Here is a 21966-nt window from a genome sequence, read left to right on the forward strand (position 1 = left end):
TAATTTCCTAGATAAAGTGGGGAGGCATGAACACTCCTAATACCATTTGGACTTGGTTGCCACATATGCACCATTATAACCACATCTGGCTATAATGAAGTGAGGGGTCGTCTCCTAGGAGCAGTAGTAGTATTTGAGGAGCAATGGACAGGACAGGGTTGGTCACCAACCCAGAATCTCCCCAATGGATAGGCAGGATGGAGCAAGAGGCTTAGGCACAGCCTTGCTTTCCCACACATCTGCTGACCGTTTGCAGAGGGGCCCTCCCTCTGGTGGCATGTCCCAGGAAGAAATGAGGTCCTTGAGCAATTGCAGCTGGTAGGTGGGTTCATGAATTATGTATCTGGTCTAGTGTTTGATATGTTACAAGTTTTAAATTTTTCTACCAGATTCCTGGAGTTAGCTGCCCTAGTGTATTGAAAGGCCATCCATAAGCCCTGTCAGGACCAGGACCATGGTATTCCAAACGTATGGCTCGGCTGAGTGCCAGACGTACAGTGTATTGGCAGGGCAAGCCTGGAAGGGACATGTACTCTGTAAAGCAGTGGCCAAAGTTGCCTGGCATTATGGGTTACCACAGAAGGAACCTACACTTGTGAGCCAGCTCTGCCAGGTTCTAAGCTAACCTCCCAAGAACCTCTCTTCTCAGGAGAATCTTCCATGAGCTGACTGCAGATTATGTGCTCCTCAGGCACCATGACCAGTTGAGGTGTCTGTCTCCTTCCTCCCTTTTTTCTGAGGCTGTTCTCAGGCTGCTTCCTTGTAGGCACTGTATTGATGCAAAGATGCCACAGAAGGATTAGGCTTTATTAGAGGGTAGACAAACCCTAGGCACTTCGAGGGCCAGCGCACTCGTGGGCACGCATGCACGCACGCATGCACGCACGCACAATCTAGGGATTGGTCAAGGGAAGTTTTGCTGCACGCGCACGCCCCAGTGACTGGGCAAGCCCTCAAACCCAGGCTGTCTTTGGAGATAACCTCTTCCTTCAGAGACCAGAAATGCCTGTCTGAAGGCACTGGGTAAAACTGGTCCCTGTGCTCTGTGGTATCTCATTCTAAGTCAGCAGGCAGTGAAGCAAACAGATGCTCATACCAAAATGCACAGTGGGAAAAAACAAACGCCTGAGAACCAACTGCTGGTCCTGTGGAGCAAGCTCTTCTGACATAGGAGAGCCAGCCAGAGAATAAAGCACTTTATTCTGTTTCCAAACTGTCTAAGTGGTACAACTGCATTCTAATCCCTCTCTTAACCCCACTGGCTTCCTCCCCTTAATTCTATTCTCCAAAGTCAGAAATCAGAAGTTAAGGTCAGGACTGGGGAGTGGATCATACTATGCCCCCCTCCCCACTTCACCCTACAGACTAAGCACCTCCCTAGCACCCAGACGCCTATAGGAACAGCCTCTGGTTGTAGCAGCCCAGTAGTTGCATGACTAAAGTGGACCCAGGACAGTCCTGGTTTGGGGCTACTGAACCAGAGGTCCAGTGTCCTGAGATGTCTCCAGATTTGCCCTGCGTGTTAGACAAATGGCAGTGTCCCCAGATTCCTCAGTTGGCTCTGCAAGTGTTGAGCGGTTCGGAACTAGAGCAACAGAGGGCGCCCTTTAAACACGACGGTCCCGGCTCATGGTACAAGCTGTGCGTTCAACAGGTATCTGTTGACTGATGAGTGTAGGTTGTTCAGCAGGGTGCACCTCACTGCCCTTCCAGCAGCTTCTCCAGGCCTGTAGCAGTGCTCAGTCTGAGGCCCAAGCAGGTCATAAGCAGAAAAAGTGGCTGCTGCTCCACGATCTTCCCCTGAAGTCCACTGATGAGAGGGGCTGGCCCAGCTGGTAGACAAGAGAACTGGGCCGGCTGCTTTGTCCACTTACCAACCTCTTACCCCGTTAGCCTGCTCCACTGGATAGAACTGAAAAAGGGGTGGGACTTGAGTTTGCTGGTGCCACCACCTCCGGCACCTAAGCGCCGCTGGGGATCGAACTGCAGCAGCTGTGGGGAGAGATTCCGTCAGCAGGCTGCAACCCTTCCCCATCCTGGAGTTTCTCCCGGGGCTATCAACGGGATCCCGGGGCTGGGGATTTAGCTCAGCGGTAGAGCGCTTGCCTAGCAAACGCAAGGCCCTGGGTTCGGTCCCCAGCTCCGAAAAAAAGAAAAAAAAAAAAAAAAAAAAAAAAAAACGGGATCCCGAGGGTGCTCTTTCCTTGTTAACCCGGTCAGTCAGCCCCTCCGCCATGATTTTGGCGGTAGCAGACACGGGCATTCGTGGGCATTTTTGCTTCCCAGCAGCACTTGAATTATCACGTACAGGTGGTTCCTTTCATCCCTCACCTCAGTCAGCAGAGAGGCTGCTGGGCGACTGAGCCACTCAGGCAGCTGAAGTTGGGTGTGGGCTTGGAATCCTGAGGGGTGGCTCTGGGACAGCGCCTGGAGAGGTGGGGGACACAAGGAAAGGCCACTTTAGGGATGCTTACACCCTAGTGGCAGTCAAGACTTGCACACACGCACACACGCACAGACACACACAACACAGTCCAAGAGGAAGATCTTGGTAGTTACCTTGGCTAGAATCTACTACTGACTGTTGGGAACGGCATTAAACTTTCCTCACGTCTCCATAACTACATAGGCAATGGCAGGCCTGCCAGGCGGCCATTGAGGCCAAGGCAGGAATGTGATGACAAGCAGAAGTATGTTGAGATTAGGATGAGCTGCAGGAAGAGGGCAGGAGAGCCATGTGGGCTTAGGTCGTCATTTTTATAATGGGTTCTCAGAAACCCTGAGTTATGACCAAAGGCATGTCAGGTCTGGCCTTTGGTCACTCACACTGTGGTCTTCTGGTCCCATGTCAGCCATTTTCCTGTTCAGATGTAGTTGGTTCCCTCTCTTGCTTCCCAACCTGCCTGGCCCCACATGTCGTTCTGAGCTCATCTGAGCGGAGTACAGAGTGTAAAGCCTGGTCATGTGGGTGGTGTGTGTGTGTGTGTGTATGTATGTGTGTAAATATGTGTGTATGTATGTGTATGTGTGTATGTATGTGTACGCATGTGTGTATGTGTATATGTATATGTGTATGTGTGTGCATATGTGTGTATGTATATGTGTGTATGTATATGTGTGCATGTGTGTATATGTGCATGTGTACATGTACGTGTGTGTATGTATGTGTGTGTGTATATATGTGTATATATGTGTGCACATGTGTGTATGTGTACGTGTATGTGTAAATGTGTGTGTATGTATGTGTGTGCATGTGTGTGTACATGCATGTGTGTGTGTGTGAGAGAGAGAGAGAATATGGAGGCAGGAAGTTGAAGTGGGGTGTTTTTCCCCTATTTCTCTCTTATTTTATTCGGGGTCTCACTGAGCCCAGTTGGCTGACCAGCTATCTCTGGGAATCTGCTGTCTCACTCGAGACCTGTGTTAGTGTTGGGGATGTGCGTCATCACACTTGACTTTCACATGGGTGCTGGGGATCACACTCGAGTTTTCATGCTTGAGCAGCAGGCACTTTACCAACTGAGCCACCCCCCACCCCCGCAGCTTGCAAGTGGGCTTGGCTGACCCCGCTGATACGGCAACGGCTGACTTGTAGAAAGAGCCTTCTCCCATCTCAAATTGAGGTCTAGGCATTATATAGCCTTGAAGGGTAAGGGGGACCAGATAGTAGGAAAGGGAGATTTAAGTTATAATCCAGAGGCCTCCAGGGAAAGGTTGCTGCTTTTCCAAGCCTCAGGCCAGACATGCTCTTCCATAATCCTCTGGTTATGCCAACTCACATAACTCACAGAAGCCAACGAGTCTCCTTAGCCACAGGCCCTCATGCAGTAGGAGTTCTATTGCCGGTGGTCTGATGGGTGGAAGGACATTCAGCCCAACGCTCAGGCAGGGAGAACCAGGTAGCCTCTGTTTTGACCCTAGCCAGCTGGCTAAGCCCCTGCTCAGCCTAAATGGACTCCACCAGGGCTCTAGACCCTCCCTGCGCAGCTACTCACCATTCCTGTGAGCAATTCATACAGAAGTGACCCGTAGCTCCACCAGTCACAGGCTTCGGTCAGCTCAGAAATGCCCCCAACCTCTGTGAGAACAAGAACACATGCATCCCTCACCTCACATTAAAGGGCCCTTCCTGTTTGCATTCAAGCACCCACTGCCCATCTCCTGTCTTTAACCCATGCAAAGGCAGCCAGGATCTAGAAACCTCCCCCGACTTCCTTCTTGCCTGGAGCGCTGTACAGACAGTCCACAGCTTCCTGGCTGCACTGGGGCTCCACTTCTGACCACTGGCCAAAATACGTGAGTTGGATGTGACCTTCTTGTCCAGTGTGCAGCGAGGATTGGTGGGACAAAGGTTGAAAGAAGCATCACTGAGCAGCTGGAATCTCCAGGCAGTCCCAACACAATCATGTCTGGGGCCAAAGGTCACCCCAGATGGAGTCTCCCTAGGAGTGTGCCCCCTTGCTGCCCAAGGTCCAGGGGTGTTCCTAAAACTGCCCCCCAGCCCTGTTCATATTTTCTCTAAAGGAACAGATAAAGGGAGGGGAGGAGGGAGGAACAGTATGTAGTTTATAATCTTGGAGGTGCTGTTGATTCTGGGCTCCCACGTGAGGAGCGGGGTTGGAGTAGAGAGGCTGGGCATCTTACCTGCCTGGTCCAGGAGCAGGTTCTGTGGGTTGAGGTCCCTGCACAGCACCCCCTGCTCATGCAGTGCCTCCAGTGCCAGCAGCATCTCAGCCGCCCACTGCTTCACCTGTCCCTCCCACAGGCTCCAGGCAGCTCTTCCGCTCCCCAGGCTGGCCCTGTTTGCTGATGGGGGGTTCTGAGCCCTGCCTCGGCCATAGGCCCCTAGCACCCGGTCAGCCCCTTCTCGTACCCAGTGGAGCCTTTGACTGGGTGCTGGGTTCGAACTCTGGCCAGCTCGCCTGACTTGACTGTGCAAGTGGCCACACGGGGCCTCTGTGAGGTCTGAAGAGTAGACAATACTGGTCCTGGGTGCAGGTTCACCGTCAGCCTCTTTCTGAAGCTGGAGGGCTGGGGGAAGGCTCTGGGAAGTCCACGGAGGCTCCACTGGGGTTCTGTCCTGCCTCAAGGTGTGGCCTGGTGGGAGCTTTGCTGGGGTCGTAAGGTTGTGGCCAGTGCTGAGTTGGACTTTGCACTTCTCCTGGGCAGAGCCAGACTTGAGCCCCGAGTGTTGAAAGTGGTCCTGGGAGAGTAGATGTGACCAAAGGGTGCCTCCTGGGCCAAAGAAGGAGTGAGAGTGTAAGAAAGAAGACGAGCCCAGGCCAAACCCTACCTTCCCTCCATTTCATCAAACCCCCGTCTGCCTCTGCAGTGATTGGATCACCCTGCTCTGACCCACGCCCGGGGAGCTCAACTTCACAGCCTTCATACCCCATTGTAGGTGAGCTTGGATGGTGGAGCTCCAGTGGTCAACATGTTGCGCTTCCTCTTTCATTAGGGAGAGTGGCATCACAAAAGGTAGAGGCCACACATGGATTTATAGTGACCATATCATGACCCAAGGATGTGCCTCGCATTTTAGAATCACTAAACATCTACTGCGAGGCTTGGTTCCTGCCTTGACAGTTATAGTCACCAGCCTTGCCATGTGGCCATTCAGGGATGGGCACTACCAGGAAAGCCAAGACCAGAAGAAATGGTGACAAAGAAGACAACTGAATAAATGTCCCCATTCACCTGCCTAGGATGGGGACATTGTGCCCAGGATGTCCCTGCTCCCTTAGTGCCATACAGAGCTCCACGGCAGCCTGGTCCCGCCCTCAGCCTTCAGAAACTTTGTGCTCCCTGTCTGTGCCACATGTGTAGAACAGCTATATTCCTCCTCAGAGCTCAGAGTTGGGGAGAACAGTAATACCTCAAGGCTCAGAGGAATTGATGGCCCTCACAGGTCCCCTCACCTTGCACGTGCTCCAGGTGCAGGAAGATGGAGTCCTCGCTCACGAAGTATCGCAACAATTTTGTCATGAAGGGGACGCCGTGTGGGATGATGGTCAGCCGCTCCCGGCTCACCATGTGACACCTGGGAAGGCTCTGGGGAGGGGACAGGGTATGTAAATGAGCTGACATTGCCCAGGCTTTGGCTTCAGGACACTAGGATATGAAGTGGGAGACCGGCCGAGTAGCATCTGCTCCCACCAGTTCCTGGCCCAGCCTGCACCCCAGGAATCCCATGGAATCCATGTCGGAGGGTGAGACTGTGCGTGTATGTCAGTCTTGGAGCCCTGGGCAATGCTCAGAGGAACAGGCAGATTTGGGCTCTGGAGTGTGGCATGGATACCATATGCATGTTGGAGGGGAGGGATAAGCAGGGGTGTCAAGAGCTCTGAGAAAGTTCCAAGAGGAATGCAACATGGCAGCAGCTGGGCAGCACCTGCCTTCACGACAAAGGTTCCTCCGGTTGCTGGGTCCTGGACCACCTGCACCTGCCAAAGTCCAGGAGGCACTGGTCAAGGTACGTGTTAGTTCCGGCTAACGTCCATCCTGTCCTAATCCTCACCCTCACTAGACCCAAACATCCAAGCTCTGGTGCTTTTTTCTCCAGCAGCTGGGACTCCTACCCTCAGGGGAGCTTTCTCACACCATCTAGCCTCCTGTCCCCCCTGGTTGTGAGCTCCACAAGGGCAGAAACCATCCTGTCCAGCTTGGAATCCCCACAGTCCTGCATAACGCAAGGATGGGATCGACGCTTTGCTTCTGACAGCAAGAGGTCACGAGTACCCTCTGTGGGTTTGCCATAACCTCATGAGAACATCTCTCCCCGCTACCTACACTAGCCAGGCCCTGTGTGGCCTGAGGACAGCCAAGATCAACACTTCAAGATCAACACTGTAGGCTTTGGCCAGACGCCATCGTCCCAGCAGGGACTGAAGGTGGCATCACGGCTGAAGCATCTCGGAGCTAGTCAGTTCTGAGCTTCGCTTGCAAATGACGCTAGGCGAGGCGAGGTGGCACACGCCTTTAACCCCAGCAGCGATGGAGAGAGAGGCAGAGGCAGGCAGATCTCTGTGAGTTCAAGCACAGTCAAGGCTACATGGCGAGCCCTTTTCTCAAAACAGAACAAAACAAAACCAAACCCCCAAACACGTGAAGAGCCTGAGGCTTCTGAGAATGTAGTTCCAGATCGGCAAGGCTGGCTGCAGTAGGCTCGGCGTGCTTCAGGGATATCTCTCCTTTGCTACACTTCTTTTTAAATAAAGTGAGAGTGGTTGTGTGTACACAGCAACCACCTGGGAAGTGTCCTTTGATAGTAGCCCTCTCCTTCTTGGGGTGGCTTTGGTAAGTGGGGATCTGGGTCCACACTACTTGACAGTGGTGAAAACAGTAGCCTAGGGATGGAGTAGGGGAAGAGTTTGTAAAATGGCGCTGGGCCTCATACATTCTAGGATACAGCTCTGTCACTGATTTATATCCCCTAGCTCAGTGCCCCAGTTTTAGAGCTTGGGCAAGGAAACTGGCGTTCTTAGCTATCAAAGAGGAATCATAAATGCCCACCTTTGCTATGTCGCTGGTTTGTTAGGCCATAAATAGGAAAGTCCCTAATGAAAGCCATGACAATATCACATGTCTGCCAGGTCACACACCTTCTCTGAACCCTGTGCTTGTTTCTGGGTTGTGTGCACTTGACGTGTGTGTGTGTGTGTATGTACTATGTGTGTATGCAGTGTGTGTGTGTGCAGTGTGTGTATGTGTATGTATGTACTATGTGTATGCAGTGTGTGTACAGTGTGTGTATGTGTGTGTATGTATGTATGTATGTATGTATGTGTGTATGTGTGTATGTGTGTATGTGTGTATGCAGTATGTGTGTACAGTGTGTATGTGCAGTGTGTGTACACAGTGTGTGTATGTATGTATGTGTATATGTGTGTATGTACTATGTGTATACAATGTGTATGTGTGTGCAGTGTGTGTACACAGTGTGTATGTATGTATGTATGTGTATGTGTGTACACTATGTGTGTATGTGTGTGTGTGTACACTGTGTATGTGTGTGCGTACACTGTGTGTGTGTCTGTGTGTGTGTGTGTAGAGGCCAGGCTTGATGATGCTGGATATCTTCTTCCTTAGCCATTCTCCATCATACTTTTTGAGGCAGAGTCTCTCACTGAGCTTGGAGCTCACCTTCTCAGCTAGGTTTACTGGCCAGCAAGCTCCAGAGATCTGCCTGTTTACTGCCTCGGTATTGGGGTTACAGGCATGTACCCCACTTTGTCTTGCTTTTTATGTAGTTGCTGGGACTCAAACTCAGATCCTCAAGTTTGCATGGGAAGTACTTTGCCAACGGAGTCATTTCCCTATGCAGCCTAAAAATGGGGATCGCGCAGGCAGTTCGTACTTTATACCATCATTGTAAAAGCAGAGGATCAAGTGTAAATCTTCCTCAGCCTTGGCAATTACCAATGTCATTGTAGAAGAAACAGGCATCGTTCACTGTGTGCTAAGGGCTTCAGGTGGCTCGTGTCATTGCGTTCTCCCCACCAGCTTTGTCGGTGACATTGAGGTTCTGAGAAGTGTAACTACTCACTTTCAAGCCTACGGCTGAAAAGTGGTAGCATCAGAATTTGAATACTGACAGACTGACTCGAGAGTGGGGTGAGCAAGTGCCTGCTGGGCTGGGACTTATTTTCTCCATGAAAATGAAAGTAGGGGGCTAGGCTCACCCCACACCTCCTTCCTACACCAGGGCAGCAGGATCCCCTCTGACCACAAGGGGTCTCCCTCTAATGTCTAGAGACCTAACTCAGGCTGGCCTTGGCTCCCTGACCAAACTTGTGCAATGTTTAAAGACAGAGGCAGAAAACACTGGGGTCATTTAGGAAAAGATTCCCACAAGTATTGCCCCCCGCCAGCTAGTTCCCCACCATCCTTCCCCAAGTGGTATTCCCCGCCACCACCTCCTTGGCCAAGTCCTCTGATTTACAGTCAGAAACTCACTCAAGGATGGGAACCAGAAACTAAAAGAGGACCCATTCATCAAAAACCTGTATATTCAAAACATATTAAAACCTATTTTCTTTTGGAAGGAATTAGACCTAAACATTGACAACGATGACTTTGAAGTTAGGTGGGGCGGTGAATTGATTTCTTTTCCTTCTTTATTTTTCTTCCTTTTTTTGTTTTAAACTCACCACTCTCTCAGTCTATTTCTAGCAGAACAACTGATACAACCAAGCAAGCAAACACACCCTCTCCCTCTGATAAGTGGCCTGGAGGACAGGACAATGGCCAACACCTGACTTCCTTGGATCTTAGTTGCCTTCTCTTTGAGGTAATTATTAAGGAGCTGGAAATGTAGCTTAGTCGGTACAGTGCTTGCACAGCACACATGAAACCCTGGGTTTCCTCCTCAGCCTCACGTAAACTGCGAATGCTGATATACACCCCAGTACTCAGGATATGAAGGCAGGAAAATCAGGAGTTCAAGGTCATCGTTGGCTACATGGCAAGTTTGAGGTCTGAAAAGTGGGGCAAGTATTAAACTACAGCACTGTCAAGCACAGCTTTCTGTGGGATGAAAGAGGTCGTCCCGCACGGTACCACGGGCAAGCCATCGACCCCAGTGGCGGTGGAGTCCATGCAAGCGAGACACAGAGCACTAGATTATAATTAATCCACAAATGGGAGGTTAGCCTTATAATTGGGAAGATGGAAGGTGATTGTGGCGACTTTTGAGTGTGTGCATGTGTGCACATGTGCACACACACACACACACACACACACACACACACACACACCCCTAAGGGGCTAGAAGAATGGCTAAGTGGGCAAGAGTGCTCACTATGGAAATTTAAGACCTGGGTTCAAATCTTCCTCACCATGAAGAAAGCATCACCATTGAGCAGGGATAGGAGACTCACTGGGGCTTGCTGGCCATCAGCCAGCTCAGTGAAAGACCCTAAGGCGTTCTGGTGGAGAGTAACAGTGGGACACCTGGCATCCTGTGTGCGTCCATGGGACGTTCTTGGAGCACTGAGATACACCGTTGGTGAAAGGTATGATACGGCCTGTTTTTTTTTTTTTTCTTTTTAACATTTTATTTACTTACTTATTTTACATAAGTACACTGTAGCTGTCTTCAAACACACCAGAAGAGGGCATCGGACCCCATTACAGATGGCTGTGAGCCACCATGTGGTTGCTGGGAACTGAACTCAGAACCTCTGAAAGAGCAGTCAGTGCTCTTAACCGCTGAGCCATCTCTCCAGCCCCTGATAAGGCTGAATCCTGGGTGGAACCTCTCTTGAAGCAGGCAAACCTCAAAGTTTCAAAGGTGTTCTTGATTTTTGTTTGTTTGTTTGGTTGTTTTTAAGACAGGGTCTCTCGGGGTTGGGGATTTAGCTCAGTGGTAGAGCGCTTGCCTGGGAAGCGCAAGGCCCTGGGTTCGGTCCCCAGCTCTGAAAAAAAGAAAAAGGAAAAAAAGAAAAAAAAGAAAAAAAAGACAGGGTCTCTCTAGACTGACCTAGAATTGTTATGTAGACCAGGCTGGCTCCAACTCACAGAGATCTGCCTGCTTTTGCCTCTAGAGTGCTGGGATTAAAGGTATCTACCATGCCCTCCCCAGGTCAAACAGGTTCTTAAAGGCTTAGAGGGGAAGCTACTCTTAAGCAAAGTTGGAACAGAGAGTGGGCAAGGTCAGTGCTCCATTTGAAGTGGGCAGCTTCTTCTTGGCCCCCTAGAGTTACATGGGAATGTGAGCCCCACATCTCAAGAGCTGATTCCCCACCCCCCAGGAGATGCTTGACTTTCATATAAAATCCACACATTTGAAAATGCTGGTAACAACGACAAGCCCAAAACCTGTATTTGAGCCAAATAAAACAAGAAGCAACTTGGAAGTCCTTTCTTCCTCATGCCCAATTCAGAGTACGACTCTCTGAGGAGGTCCAGAGAAGGGTGGGGACAATCGCTGACAAAGCCCCCAGGTGTCCCGGCTGCTACCTAGCCCTCACATGCCCACTTCACTCCTCCCTGCCACCTCCGTCCCTGCCAGCACTTCTGCAGCCCTGTCAGCCCCACAGTCAGAACCTTTCAAGGGCCCAGGACTGTCCTGAGCAAGCCCTTGGCTTCCTTCCTGGGCCTGAGGGTGGCCACTAACAGACACTAGCATGGCTTTGCAGCCTGGATCTGCCTGGGCAGAGCTGTGGAATGGGACTGATGGCCTAACACGTTTCCTAATTTGGGGAAATTTCTGTCCCTGGCTGGGACATAACCTAGAGGAGGAAGAAAGACCCCGGGAGGGAGCTGGCACTCACCCCTTGAGTATCTGAGAGAGCATAACAAGGGAAAGAGTCAACCTAAAGATCTTAATGTGTCTTTCCCCTCTGCATAGGCCTCAGGGCCCTGAGGTTTAATTGCTCTGCACATGGGTATGTCCAAGGGTTGAACAAATCAGTGCGTTCTCTCACAGATTTCCACTTGGCGGTTCCTCCTATATACCCAGCTCTGGGAATGTCTAAAGTTAAAGTACCAGGGGTGTAACTTTCATTGAGTGTTTCCCAAATGTATTTAGGTCAGAGTGCCTCTCTTCAAACCTGGCGTTTCACTCAGAGATATGGTGTCAGTCGGTCTGTCTGTGAGAGCAGCTGTGCTTAGCCAAGGTCAGCCCTTGGCCACTGTGCAGTTCAGTGGGAGGGGAGACTGCAGCAGATGGGAAACTGCCCGGACCTTCCCTGAGCCTGGGGCCTGTTCCAGGGACCCAGGAGAAGCAGCTGGAGCAAGGCCTAGAGATGGGAACTTAGCCCTCCCTGCTCCTGTAGCTTGCACTCAGAGCCATCAACCATGCATTAAGTGTCTTAGTGTGTGCCAGGCCTTTCCCAAAAGTTGTTTCATTTCCTTCTCAGATCACCACTTTGGGGGGGAGGAAACCAATTCTCAGAGCTGTGAGGGGACTTGTCCAGGGTTCACTGGCCAAACCCAGAGCATGCTTCCCAGGTGGCATGCTGCCCTACTATATGACAGAGAGGCACACACTGCTCTCTCTTTTCTCTATGGGCTCCCAGACCCACCAAAATTGCCCAATGCTTTAAACTACACACTCTTGGTTTCAGCCCTAGAAATTCTAACTCCACAGGTTTGGCAATGGGGTCCTGATATCTATGTTTGAGAAACTCACCAGATGATTCTTAGAACTGTGTAGGAAGCCCTGGGCTAGAGGCAGAGGGCAAACTGATAGAGGCTCAACTCTTTTTTTTTTTTTTTTTTTTTTTTGTTCTTTTTTTCGGAGCTGGGGACCGAACCCAGGGCCTTGCGCTTCCTAGGTAAGCGCTCTACCACTGAGCTAAATCCCCAGCCCCGAGGCTCAACTCTTACATGGCCTCTTTGTCCCTCAGATTTCTCCACTTTAATAGGGGTTGGGACATCATCTCCTGTCTTCTTGTCCACTCTGGATTAAGGGAAAGGGGAAAGGGAAAAGGTGCGAGATGGTCACAGGATGAAGACAGGACTACCAGAAGAGAAAGGGTGGAGCTGCCAAGGCCCTGGACGATCCAAGCCATCTCAAAGAAATGCATATGTCCACTGGTCAGGCTGGAGAGAGGGACCTTTCAGTACAGGAAGTGCTCAGCTCTGTGTGTGTGTGACGGGGTGGGGGCTGGGGAGAGCTGGGGCTGCAGCCTGGCAGGCAGGAGGAGGGCTGTGGGAAATGGGCGGATCCCTGGGCATAGGGTGGGATCCTCCCACCATCTCTGGGAGCTTTCTGCCTGACTGCCTGCCTCTTCTCATTCTCCACTTCCTCTCTAGAACCTGACAGGTATTTTGGGAGAGAAGAGGAGCCACTGGACCCGGCTGCTCTCCCCTCCGATGCGGGCAGCACAGTAGATGCCCTCCATCCTGTCCTACCACTCCCTCATCTGCCGCCCCTGACTGCCCACATCTGCTTCCCTTCCCACAGCCCAGGGCCTGCTCACCTTCTTGATGATCCCAACAACCCTGCATCCCTTCAGCTGCTCCAGAGCAGAGCTCAGGGTGCGGATGGGCCGCAGCCTCAAGCTGCTGAAACCCTGCAGAGGAGAGAGACAAGGCCTCAGCTGTGGCTGTGGGCAGGGTTTCTGGGTGTCAGGACAGTGGCTAGGACTTGTGGTCCAGGCAGACCCTGCCTCGCAGGACAGACTGAGCTCTTGATTCAGAGTTTGGGGCACACAGGTTCAAAGCACCCCAGCTGGCTCTCGCTCAGCCCCTACCCAGCCATATTAGGACTGCTTCCAGGGGCTTTAGAATCTCCTCTTCAAAAGTCTTGTCCATGAGATGCCGAGGCCTTCGGGATTTGTGGAGTGGGAACATGTGCATCTCGGCCTCAAAATTTAGACAACCTACTTTTGTGAGAGGCAAGCTACAGGACACAGAGGACCGTGACACGGAGAGTACAGTTGGCCACTGGGTCAGAAAAGCAACAGGAGGGGCTGGAGAGATGGCTCAGCGGTTAAGAGCACTGACTGCTCTTCCAGAGGTCCTGAGTTCAATTCCCAGCAACCACAACCACATGGTGGCTCACAACCATCTGTAATGGAATCTGATGCCCTCTTCTGGTGTGTCTGAAGACAGCTACAGTGTACTTATATATAATAAATGAATAAACCTTTAAAAAAAAAGTAAAGGGGGTTGGGGATTTAGCTCAGTGGTAGAGCGCTTGCCTAGCAAGCTTAAGGCCCTGGGTTCGGTCCCCAGCTCTGAAAAAAAGAAAAGAAAAAAAAAAGTAAAAAAAAAAAGCAACAGGAGGAACATTAGATTCAAAGGTGTGTGTGTGTGTGTGTGTGTGTGTGTGTGTGTGTGTGTACGCACTCAGCAGAAACAGAATTTAGAGACTCTGGGTACTCATGTGAGAAAGGCACACAGAGTCACACACAATGGGGTGGGTGTTTAAGTCACAGGTGTTCTGTGAGGCTGAACGAGGCATGAGGGTGTGGGGGAGGGAGGAGGGATGGGAGGGCAACCCTGCCTCACACTCAGATTCATACCCACCCCTCCCACCCCCCCACCCCCCCACCCCTCCCACCCCCCCACCCCTCCCACCCCTCACCCCCCCACCCCGCTACCCATTCTTCCCTGGGGCAGGAGGGGAATGAGAGCTGCGGAAGTGGTTGTTTCTCTCCAAAGTCCTCTTTCTCTTCCTCAGGGATCCAGGGCGGTTTTCCTCACCGTGTTGGGACTGGTTCCACTGCCCAGTGTCCGCTGCAGGTGGCAGTTGAAGATCTCCTCTGCCCTCCGTAGGTACTTGGTAATTTTCAGTTTTACGGCTTCACACCTCTCCTTGTTGGGGTCAACTGTGGAGAGCCAGGAGTCATCATCCGCAGTCACCAGGACTGTACTCCACCCTCTCTCCTGGGCTTTACCGGTGGCTGAGATGCCAACTCCATTAACTACGTCTGCCTGTCACAGCCGATGGCTCCTAACTCCCAGATGGCTTTAGCTGGTTCATCCCGCAGCTCCGTGTTTGAGAGCAGGGGCCGAGAAGAGAGATGCAGGAGCAAAGGGGGAACCACCATGGCCCTCAGATGGTACCCACCACCTCACTGGCTGTTCTCACATCCTGAGAAGGAACTAGGTGGAGATTTTCAAGTCCCTTTCCTTCAGAAGAGGAGAGAGAAGCTTCTAGAGTCCAATGCTTCCTGTCTCTGCCTCCCAGTATGAAAAAGGCCAGGGTGGAGACCAGATTAGAAAGACAAGAAATGAAGCCTGCGCATGTCAGGTGTCCTCAACAAACGGGTCTGGTGACGCTAGTCACCATAGCCTGCCACAGGCCCTTGTGTCTCAGAGTTAGCATGGAAACGCCTCATTCTGCCCTTATCAGCCCTTCCCTCTCCCCTACAAGCCTGGGCCTCCCTCCCTCCCTCCTTCCCGCCCTCTCTGTGGAACACTGCTAGGCAGTAGACATCACACATACCATCCTTCAGCAGTCACATCTAGAAGATGTCCCTTGCTAGTCCCTCTGATTCTCCCTTTGCTCTTCCCACCCAGGGTTATAATTGCATATCCACCTGTCAGCCAGCCCCGCCCCCTCCAGCTGTCAGTCAGCCCCACCCCTCCACCTGTCAGTCAGCCCCACCCCCTCAGGAGTGCAATCTCCAGAGGCCACTGCCCAGCTCCATGGCCAGCCATGAGCAGTGGCCAAGTACATAAGCCACAGGAGCTGAAACAGTCCCACCCTCCGGGTGTACCCCTTGATAGTTATGGAGCCTTGAGCAAGTCCTCTAACTGCCCCATGCCTCAATTTCTTCACCTGGAAAATTAGTTCCTGCTGGCATTGAGAGACAGCTCATCTGTTAAGAGTACAGGCTGCTCGTGCTCGCTTCGGCAGCACATATACTAAGAGTACAGGCTGCTCTTCCAGAGGACCTGGGTTCGAGTCCCAGCCCCCCATGGCAGTTCACAACCAGCTTTAACTTCAGTTCCACGGTATCTGACACCCTTACACAGACATATATTCAGGCAAAACACCATTGCACATAAAATAGATAAACAAATGAATCATTACAAGAAGAAGAAGAGGAAGAGGAGGAAGAGGAGGAAGAGGGGGAGGAGGAGGAAGAAGAGGAGGAAGAAGAGGAGGAGGAAGAGGAGGAGGAGGAGGAAGAGGAGGAGGAGGAGGAGGAAGAGGAGGAGGAGGAGGAGGAAGAGGAGGAGGAGAAAAGTTGTTCTCACCCAGAGCCACACACACTTGTAGCCTGAGCAGTCAGGAGGCTGAGATAGGAAGATTAGCCTGGGCAACAGTGAAAAACCTATCTCAAATGATGATGATGCTGATCATACTTTGTCTTTTTTCTTTTCAGAGCTGAGGACCGAACCCAGGGCCTTGCGCTTGCTAGGCAAGCACTCTACCACTGAGCTAAATCCCCAACCCTGACGCTGATCATACTAATAATTCCTAGATACTTGTAACTATTAATGTGAGGCTCGATGAATTAATATAGTAGACACCTAATGGGATCTGCCAGTAGAAATGCCTTAATAAATTCAAGTCCTCAAGTCCTCATTACTGTCCTTCATGGAGGCCTGGCAGGGTTAACCCCGTGCCCTAGTATGGACAGAGACAAAGAATCCTTCATTGGCCCTCTCCTGTCCACCTTCTGTGCGGGCACATCCCCATCGTCTCACCATGCACACCGCGGAGCAGCACGTCCACACCATTCTGGTAGTAGTTGAAGGCAGCCTCGTAATCCTCGCTGACGTCTCGCTCCAGCGCCAGGTGGATCTGTGTCGCCGCGTCTACCAGGTAGTCACGCTTGGTCATGTCAGCCGTCCCTGCAGCTACCCAGTGACGAATCTGCTCCAGGTACATGCAGGCCTGGGACCGTGCCCGTGAACAAGGCTCTGGCTCCAGGCCTGGGCCTGGTGGACACTCACAGGCTACTAGGCTCATAGTGGCCCTGCTGCGACCTGCAAGAAGCAAATGCATTAGGGAAGCACGTGTTGGGAGTCACACCCCTGCCTGTACTCCTGCTTTCTCCACCAAACACTGGAGAGACTTGATATTCATATCCAAAGGTCCCGTCTTTGAGTCGTGTCCTACCTCAATGACAGAGTAAACACAGTGAGGGCCTTTCTTTTCTTTTCCATTCAAATTCAGTTCCACAAGTACCTTCCCATCATATTGTACACTGTACGTACAGAGCAAGGAGAGCTGGGGACACCTGTGACCCACAGTTGCCTTTAAGGGGTGTCCACAGAGCAAACCCAGTGTCAAGTGCGTAGTAAATGTATGGAAGTCACACACACTGACTGGCTCGAAGCTTCTGGTCTCACTTCTCCCCCTCCTCCCTGCCTGCCTTGTAAAGTTTCATTCAGATCCACAGTAACTGTCCTCAGCCAAAACACAGTTTGATACCTTTGGCCCTGAGAGGTCTTGAGTCAGTGAGTGGGGAACGCCCCCGCCCCCTACCCAGGCACCAAGCTGAGAATGCGGAGCTCATCAAAGCCCCTTGGGAGGTGAGGTGACTGACTGATTAGATGCCAGTTCATGTGGAGTTCAGTGAGAGGGTCAGGGTGACCCAGCCCTATGGAGGCTATCCCAGAAGTCCAGGGGCCAGTAAGCCTTCCCAAGGACCTGACAGTAACTCCTCCCCAAAGGCTCATGGGATAAGAATGGCAGCTGGCAAAGGGGAAGGGGCAAAGAGAAATAGAAATCAGCCAGCAGCGTGGCCTCTGTCCCTCACAGCAGCATAGCAGCCACCTTTGCTGTCTCGGGTGTCCTGGAAAATGGCCTTTTATCCCCGAATGTTTTCCGGCTCGGCAAAAGACACAGGATAAAGGAAGAGGTGGGGAGGAAATGCACAAATCCAAGCAGCCAGGAGCTGAGAGTCTTGGCCAAGATGAGGCCAGGAGATGGAGAAAGGCGGCTTTCCTGCTCTGCCAGGCCCAGCGGGACAGACAGCTTCGAGGCCTGTGCTGGGGCATCAACGCCTGCTGCGCAGGGCTGCGGGTTTCAGGTCCATCTCTTGGATCCGCATGCGGGAGACTACAAGTGTCAATCAAGCAGCGCGTGCATGCCCCCTCCAACCCCCCCCCCCCGCACACACACCCCCCCCCCGCACACACCCCCCCCCCCCGCGTACTCAAGGTGCATCACTACAGGGAACGTCCAAGGACGTCGGGTTGAGGCAGGGAGGGGAAGGCTCCTCCTCCCCTGGGAGGATGGCTGAAGAGCGGAACAAATACTCTACCTGTCCGCGTGCCAGAGCTCCAGGCCAAGGCTGTCCCTTCACCTCTGCAAGGCTCTCTGTCTGTGCCTCCCACCCTTCCGCAGGTGCCTGGGGGTGGGGGTGGGGCGTCTAGCCGGGTGCCTGCCGGCCATTGGCTACGGATGAGCTCATCCTCAACCCGTTAGAATAAACCTCCAATCACCGCCTTCCTCGGCTTCTGACAGCCCTTAAAGCCCTAGAGTTTGCAAGCCCAGGAACTCGGAGCTGGGAATGGGAGTGGGTGGGGATGGACGTGGGTGAGTGAGTGTAGGGTGAAGAGAAGAGGTCTATTGTCACCTAGGGTTGTGGGAGGGGCCGCCTCAGATCTCTAAGCCAATGAAACTTACCACAGCACTTCCAAGAGACTTTCCTCATTCCCTACTTCAGTTAGTCAATGTTTCTCTGTTGGATGTGTACTCTGCCCCAATGCCTAGTGTGGGTATGACTCTATGGCTTCACAGATCAATCTGCCTAAGTCTTCCTGGGCTCTAAGGTCGGGCGAGTGGCTCGGAGTTGAGCAGCATCGAGTTGAGCAGCATCGAATCCTAACCTGGAGTCGGAAAGGCATTCCCAAGAAAGCCACAATTGGCCCAAGCCCCTTATTTATCAGAAGCCACACTGCGCTTTGCTGTGGCCTTGTCTCTTTGATGTTTTTCACACGTGTCTCCTCTGGCTCCTCTTCCTCCTCCACACCCCCTCTGACCCAGAGCTGCTGCCTTCTCTGGCGATCAAACTCGGGTCACTGGGTTCAAACGGCAGCACTTCATGCCCCGAGCCACCTCACCAGCCCCAGATTCATCTCTTTATTAATGAATGTGATGGTTTGTATTTGCTTGGCCCAGGGACTGGCACTATTGGGAGTTGTGGCCCTGTTGGAGTAGGTGTGTCACTGTGGGCGTGGGCTTTAAGACCCTCATCCTAACCACCTGGAAGTCAGTCTTCTAGCAGCCATCGGATGAAGATGTAGAACTCTCAGCTCCTCCTACACCATGCCTGCCTGGATGCTGCCATGTTCCTGCCTTGATGATAATGCACTGACCCTCTGAACCTGTAAGCCAGCCCCAAATATTGTTCTTTTTTTTTTTTTTTCTTTTTTTCGGAGCTGGGGACCGAACCCAGGGCCTTGCGCTTGCTAGGCAAGTGCTCTACTGCTGAGCTAAATCCCCAACCCCTCCAAATATTGTTCTTATAAGAGTTGCCTTGGTCATGGTGTCTGTTCACAGCACCTGAGTAAGACATAAAATAAAACAACGTTTAAAAATGAGTTATTTATTTTATTTTATGTACATTGGTGTTTTGCTTGCAAATACGTCTATGTGAGGTTTGGATTCCTTGAAATTGGACTTCAGACAGCCTTGAGTTACTGTGCAGGTGCAGGGAATTGAACCATGATCCTTTGGACAAGCTACTGGTGCTCCCAACCATAAAGCCATCTCATCAGTCTTAATAAAACATCTCAAATCTGACACTCTAGAGCTAAAATAAGGCATAACCCACAGAAAGGGAGGGAATAGTTGGAAATCATATATTTGATAAGGGTCTGGTATCCAGAACATACAAAAAGTAATTCTTACTTTTTGTCCTAGTCACTGTTCTCTTGTTGTGAAGAGGCGCCATGACCATGGCAACTCTTCTGAAAGAAAACATTTAATTGGGGGCTGGCTTACAGCTTCAGAGGTTCAGTCCATTATCATCATGGGGGGGTGCATGGTGGCACACAGGGAGACACTGGAGCAATAGCTGAGAGTTACATCCAGACTCACAAGGAGAGAGAGAGAGAGAGAGAGAGAGAGAGAGAGAGAGAGAGAGAGAGAGACTAGCCTGGCATGGGCTTTCAAAATTTCAAAACACACTTCCTCCAGTGAGACCACACCTCCTAATCCTTCTAATCCTTTCAAAGAGTTACACTTGTCACTAAGCATTTAAACATATTATTCTACGGGGGCCATTTTTATTCAAACCACTATACATCTTAACAAGTCAAAGACAAAAAAGTTCAAAACTGAGCAAAGGATTTTAACGATTTCTTCAAAGAAGATAAGAAAAGAACCAGTAAATAGATGAGAAGGTTTTCAATATCATTGATCCTTATGGGAATGCAAATTAAAACCACAACAGCATACCATTGATGCCCGCTGGATGGCCGTAGTAAAAGAAATCACTGTAGCAAGGCTGGACAATGCTCTGGAGAAACTGGGACCTTACCCTGCTGTTGAGGACGGAGCTGATATGGCTCTGCAGAAAGTGAGTTAGCAGATGCTCGCACAGTTAAATTTACAGTTACATATGATCCAGCGTTTCACTCCTATGAAAGTCCGTACATAAATGCTGTCAGAAGCAATGATCACAACAGACAAAAATGCAATGTTAACACATGACTCACACTCACAGAGCCCTGCCTGTCTCTGTCTCCTGAGTGCCCGGACACTAAGAGTCTGTGACATCGCTGCCTGGCTGGTTTTTCTTCCTCCTCCTCCTCCTCCTCCCCCTCCCCCCTCCTCTTCCCCCTCCTCCTCCTCCTCCTCCTCCACTACTACTACTACTTCTTCTTCTTCTTCTTCTTCTTCTTCTTCTTCTTCTTCTTCTTCTTCTTCTTCTTCTTCTTCTTCTTCTTCTTCTCTATACATTTTAAAGAAGAGTATATGTATTTTGTCTCATCTTATTGTGTAAGTTTTTTATTATTTATTTAGTAGTTTTTTAAAAAAAAACGTATTCTTTATTTCTGTGTTTGTGTGTGTGTGTGTGTCTGTGAATGTGTCCAAGGAGGTGAGAGAGGTGTCAGCTTCCTGAAGCTGGATGATACCAGACTGTTGTGAGCTGCCTGCTGTGGGTGCTGGGAACTGAACTCAGGCCCTCTGCAAGAACGATATGTGCTCTTAACCACCGAGCCATTTCTCCAGCCCTATTACACATATTTTTAAAGTGACATGATGTGTGCTTGCATGTATGTTTGTGTGATGCCTCAGCATGCAGTGGGAGGTTAGAATGCAACTTGCAGAAGTATACTCTCTCCTAACTTTTGCATTTCCGGAATCAAACTCAGGACATTAGGTTTGGTGGCCAATGTCTGTATCTGCTTTTGCTGAGCTATCTTGCCTTTCTTTCTTTCTTTCTTTCTTTCTTCCTTCCTTCCTTTCTTTCTTTCTACCTTCCTTCTTTTTAATTTGTCGTCTTGGTCCTTTTTTCTTTTTTAATGATTTATTTATTATTTTTAAAAAATGTTTTATTTATTATATGTATGTGAGTACACTGTAGCTGTCTTCAGACACAGCAGGAGAGGGCATCAGATCTCATTACAGATGGTTGTTGCTGGGAATTGAACTCAGGACCTCTGGAAGAGCAGCCAGTGCTCTAAACCGCTGAGCCATCTCTCCAGCCCTTAATGACTTATTTTAATTGTGTGTCTGTATGTGGGTATGTGAACATGCCTGCAGGTGCCATGGAGGTCAGAAGAGGGCATCAGATCCTCTGGAGCTAGAGTTACAGGCAGTTGTGAACTGCCCAATATGGGTGCTGGGAGCTACACTGGAAGCCTCTGCAAGAGGAGCCAGCACTCTTACCGGCAGAGCCATCTCTCCAGCTCTCTATCCCAATTTTTAAGAGTGGTCATAACAAAAAACAAAGACTCCTTGGTCCTTTGAAACTCTTCCTATCAACATGGGGTCCCAACTCCATCCTGTGTCCATCAGGGTCACCCACTTCAGGACCCTCACTGTTGGAGCCATTCCAACTCCTCCTCTCTTTTCACACGCCACCTTTTTAGTCTGTTTGAACATCACGATGGTTTTTCCCTCCAGATCCAAACATTTCTTCCCCACCCACTGCACTGTGTTTGATGGGAACATAAATGAAGATGTTCTCCATTTACTGTAAGAGCATTGTCAACTCATTTTGTTTCTATCTCTTTTTTTTTTCATTTTTTTAAGTGTGTGTGTCTCTGTGTGGGTCTGTGTGTGTGTTTGTGTGTGTGTGTTCTGTGTCTGTGTGTCTGTGTGTGTCTGTGTGTCTGTGTGTGTCTCTGTGTGTCTGTGCGTATCTGTGTGTGTTTCTGTGTCTGTGCGTCTGTGTGTGTGTCTGTCTCTGTGTGTATCTTTGTGTGTATGTGTGTGTGTCTCTGTGTGTGCATGTGTGTGTGCATGTGTGTGTCTGAGTGTGTCTGTGTGTGTCTGTGTGTGTGACTGTGTCTGTGTATGTGTCTCTGTGTCTGTGTATGTGTCTCTGTGTGTATGTGTGTGTGTCTCTGTGTGTGTTTGTGTCTGTGTGTCTGTGTGTG

The 21966-nt window shown here is 50.7% G+C and overlaps 1 protein-coding gene across 9 annotated transcripts; it reads right to left on the minus strand.

The window, feature by feature from the left end:
* Positions 1 to 1174: 1174 nt before the first annotated feature.
* Positions 1175 to 17808, minus strand: Rps6kl1 (ribosomal protein S6 kinase-like 1). 9 transcript variants are annotated; one of them, NM_001371379.1, is made up of 11 exons: positions 17676 to 17782; positions 16111 to 16392; positions 14155 to 14279; positions 12927 to 13019; positions 6396 to 6443; positions 5919 to 6051; positions 4645 to 5235; positions 4223 to 4312; positions 3996 to 4078; positions 2332 to 2427; positions 1175 to 1992 (listed from the first exon to the last, which is right to left on the minus strand). In NM_001371379.1, exons 2-11 carry the CDS (start codon positions 16373 to 16375, stop codon positions 1882 to 1884), a joined length of 1635 nt encoding a protein of 544 aa, NP_001358308.1. In that variant the 5' UTR covers positions 16376 to 16392; positions 17676 to 17782; the 3' UTR covers positions 1175 to 1881. The 9 variants fall into 9 exon arrangements, 8 of the variants coding, with proteins under 8 accessions (NP_001358308.1, NP_001358307.1, XP_063117820.1 ...); NM_001371378.1 differs by having other exon boundaries at positions 4223 to 4315; XM_063261750.1 differs by having other exon boundaries at positions 1182 to 1912; positions 17676 to 17808.
* Between the last annotated feature and the right edge of the window lie 4158 nt (positions 17809 to 21966).

Source organism: Rattus norvegicus, chromosome 6, assembly GCF_036323735.1.
Source record: "Rattus norvegicus strain BN/NHsdMcwi chromosome 6, GRCr8, whole genome shotgun sequence".
Lineage (NCBI taxonomy): Eukaryota > Metazoa > Chordata > Mammalia > Rodentia > Muridae > Rattus > Rattus norvegicus.

Bases quoted from the DNA above. Each gene is read 5' to 3' on its own strand.
- Rps6kl1 (NM_001371378.1), bottom strand. From the start codon at position 16,375: ATGAGCCTAGTAGCCTGTGAGTGTCCACCAGGCCCAGGCCTGGAGCCA. The intron at 5,236-5,918 runs GTGAGGGGACCT...TCTTTGGCCCAG, and splicing joins GCACCTGGAGCACGTGCAAG to GAGGCACCCTTTGGTCACAT. The intron at 4,316-4,644 runs GTAAGATGCCCA...ACACTGGACAAG, and splicing joins CCTGCTCCTGGACCAGGCAG to AAGGTCACATCCAACTCACG.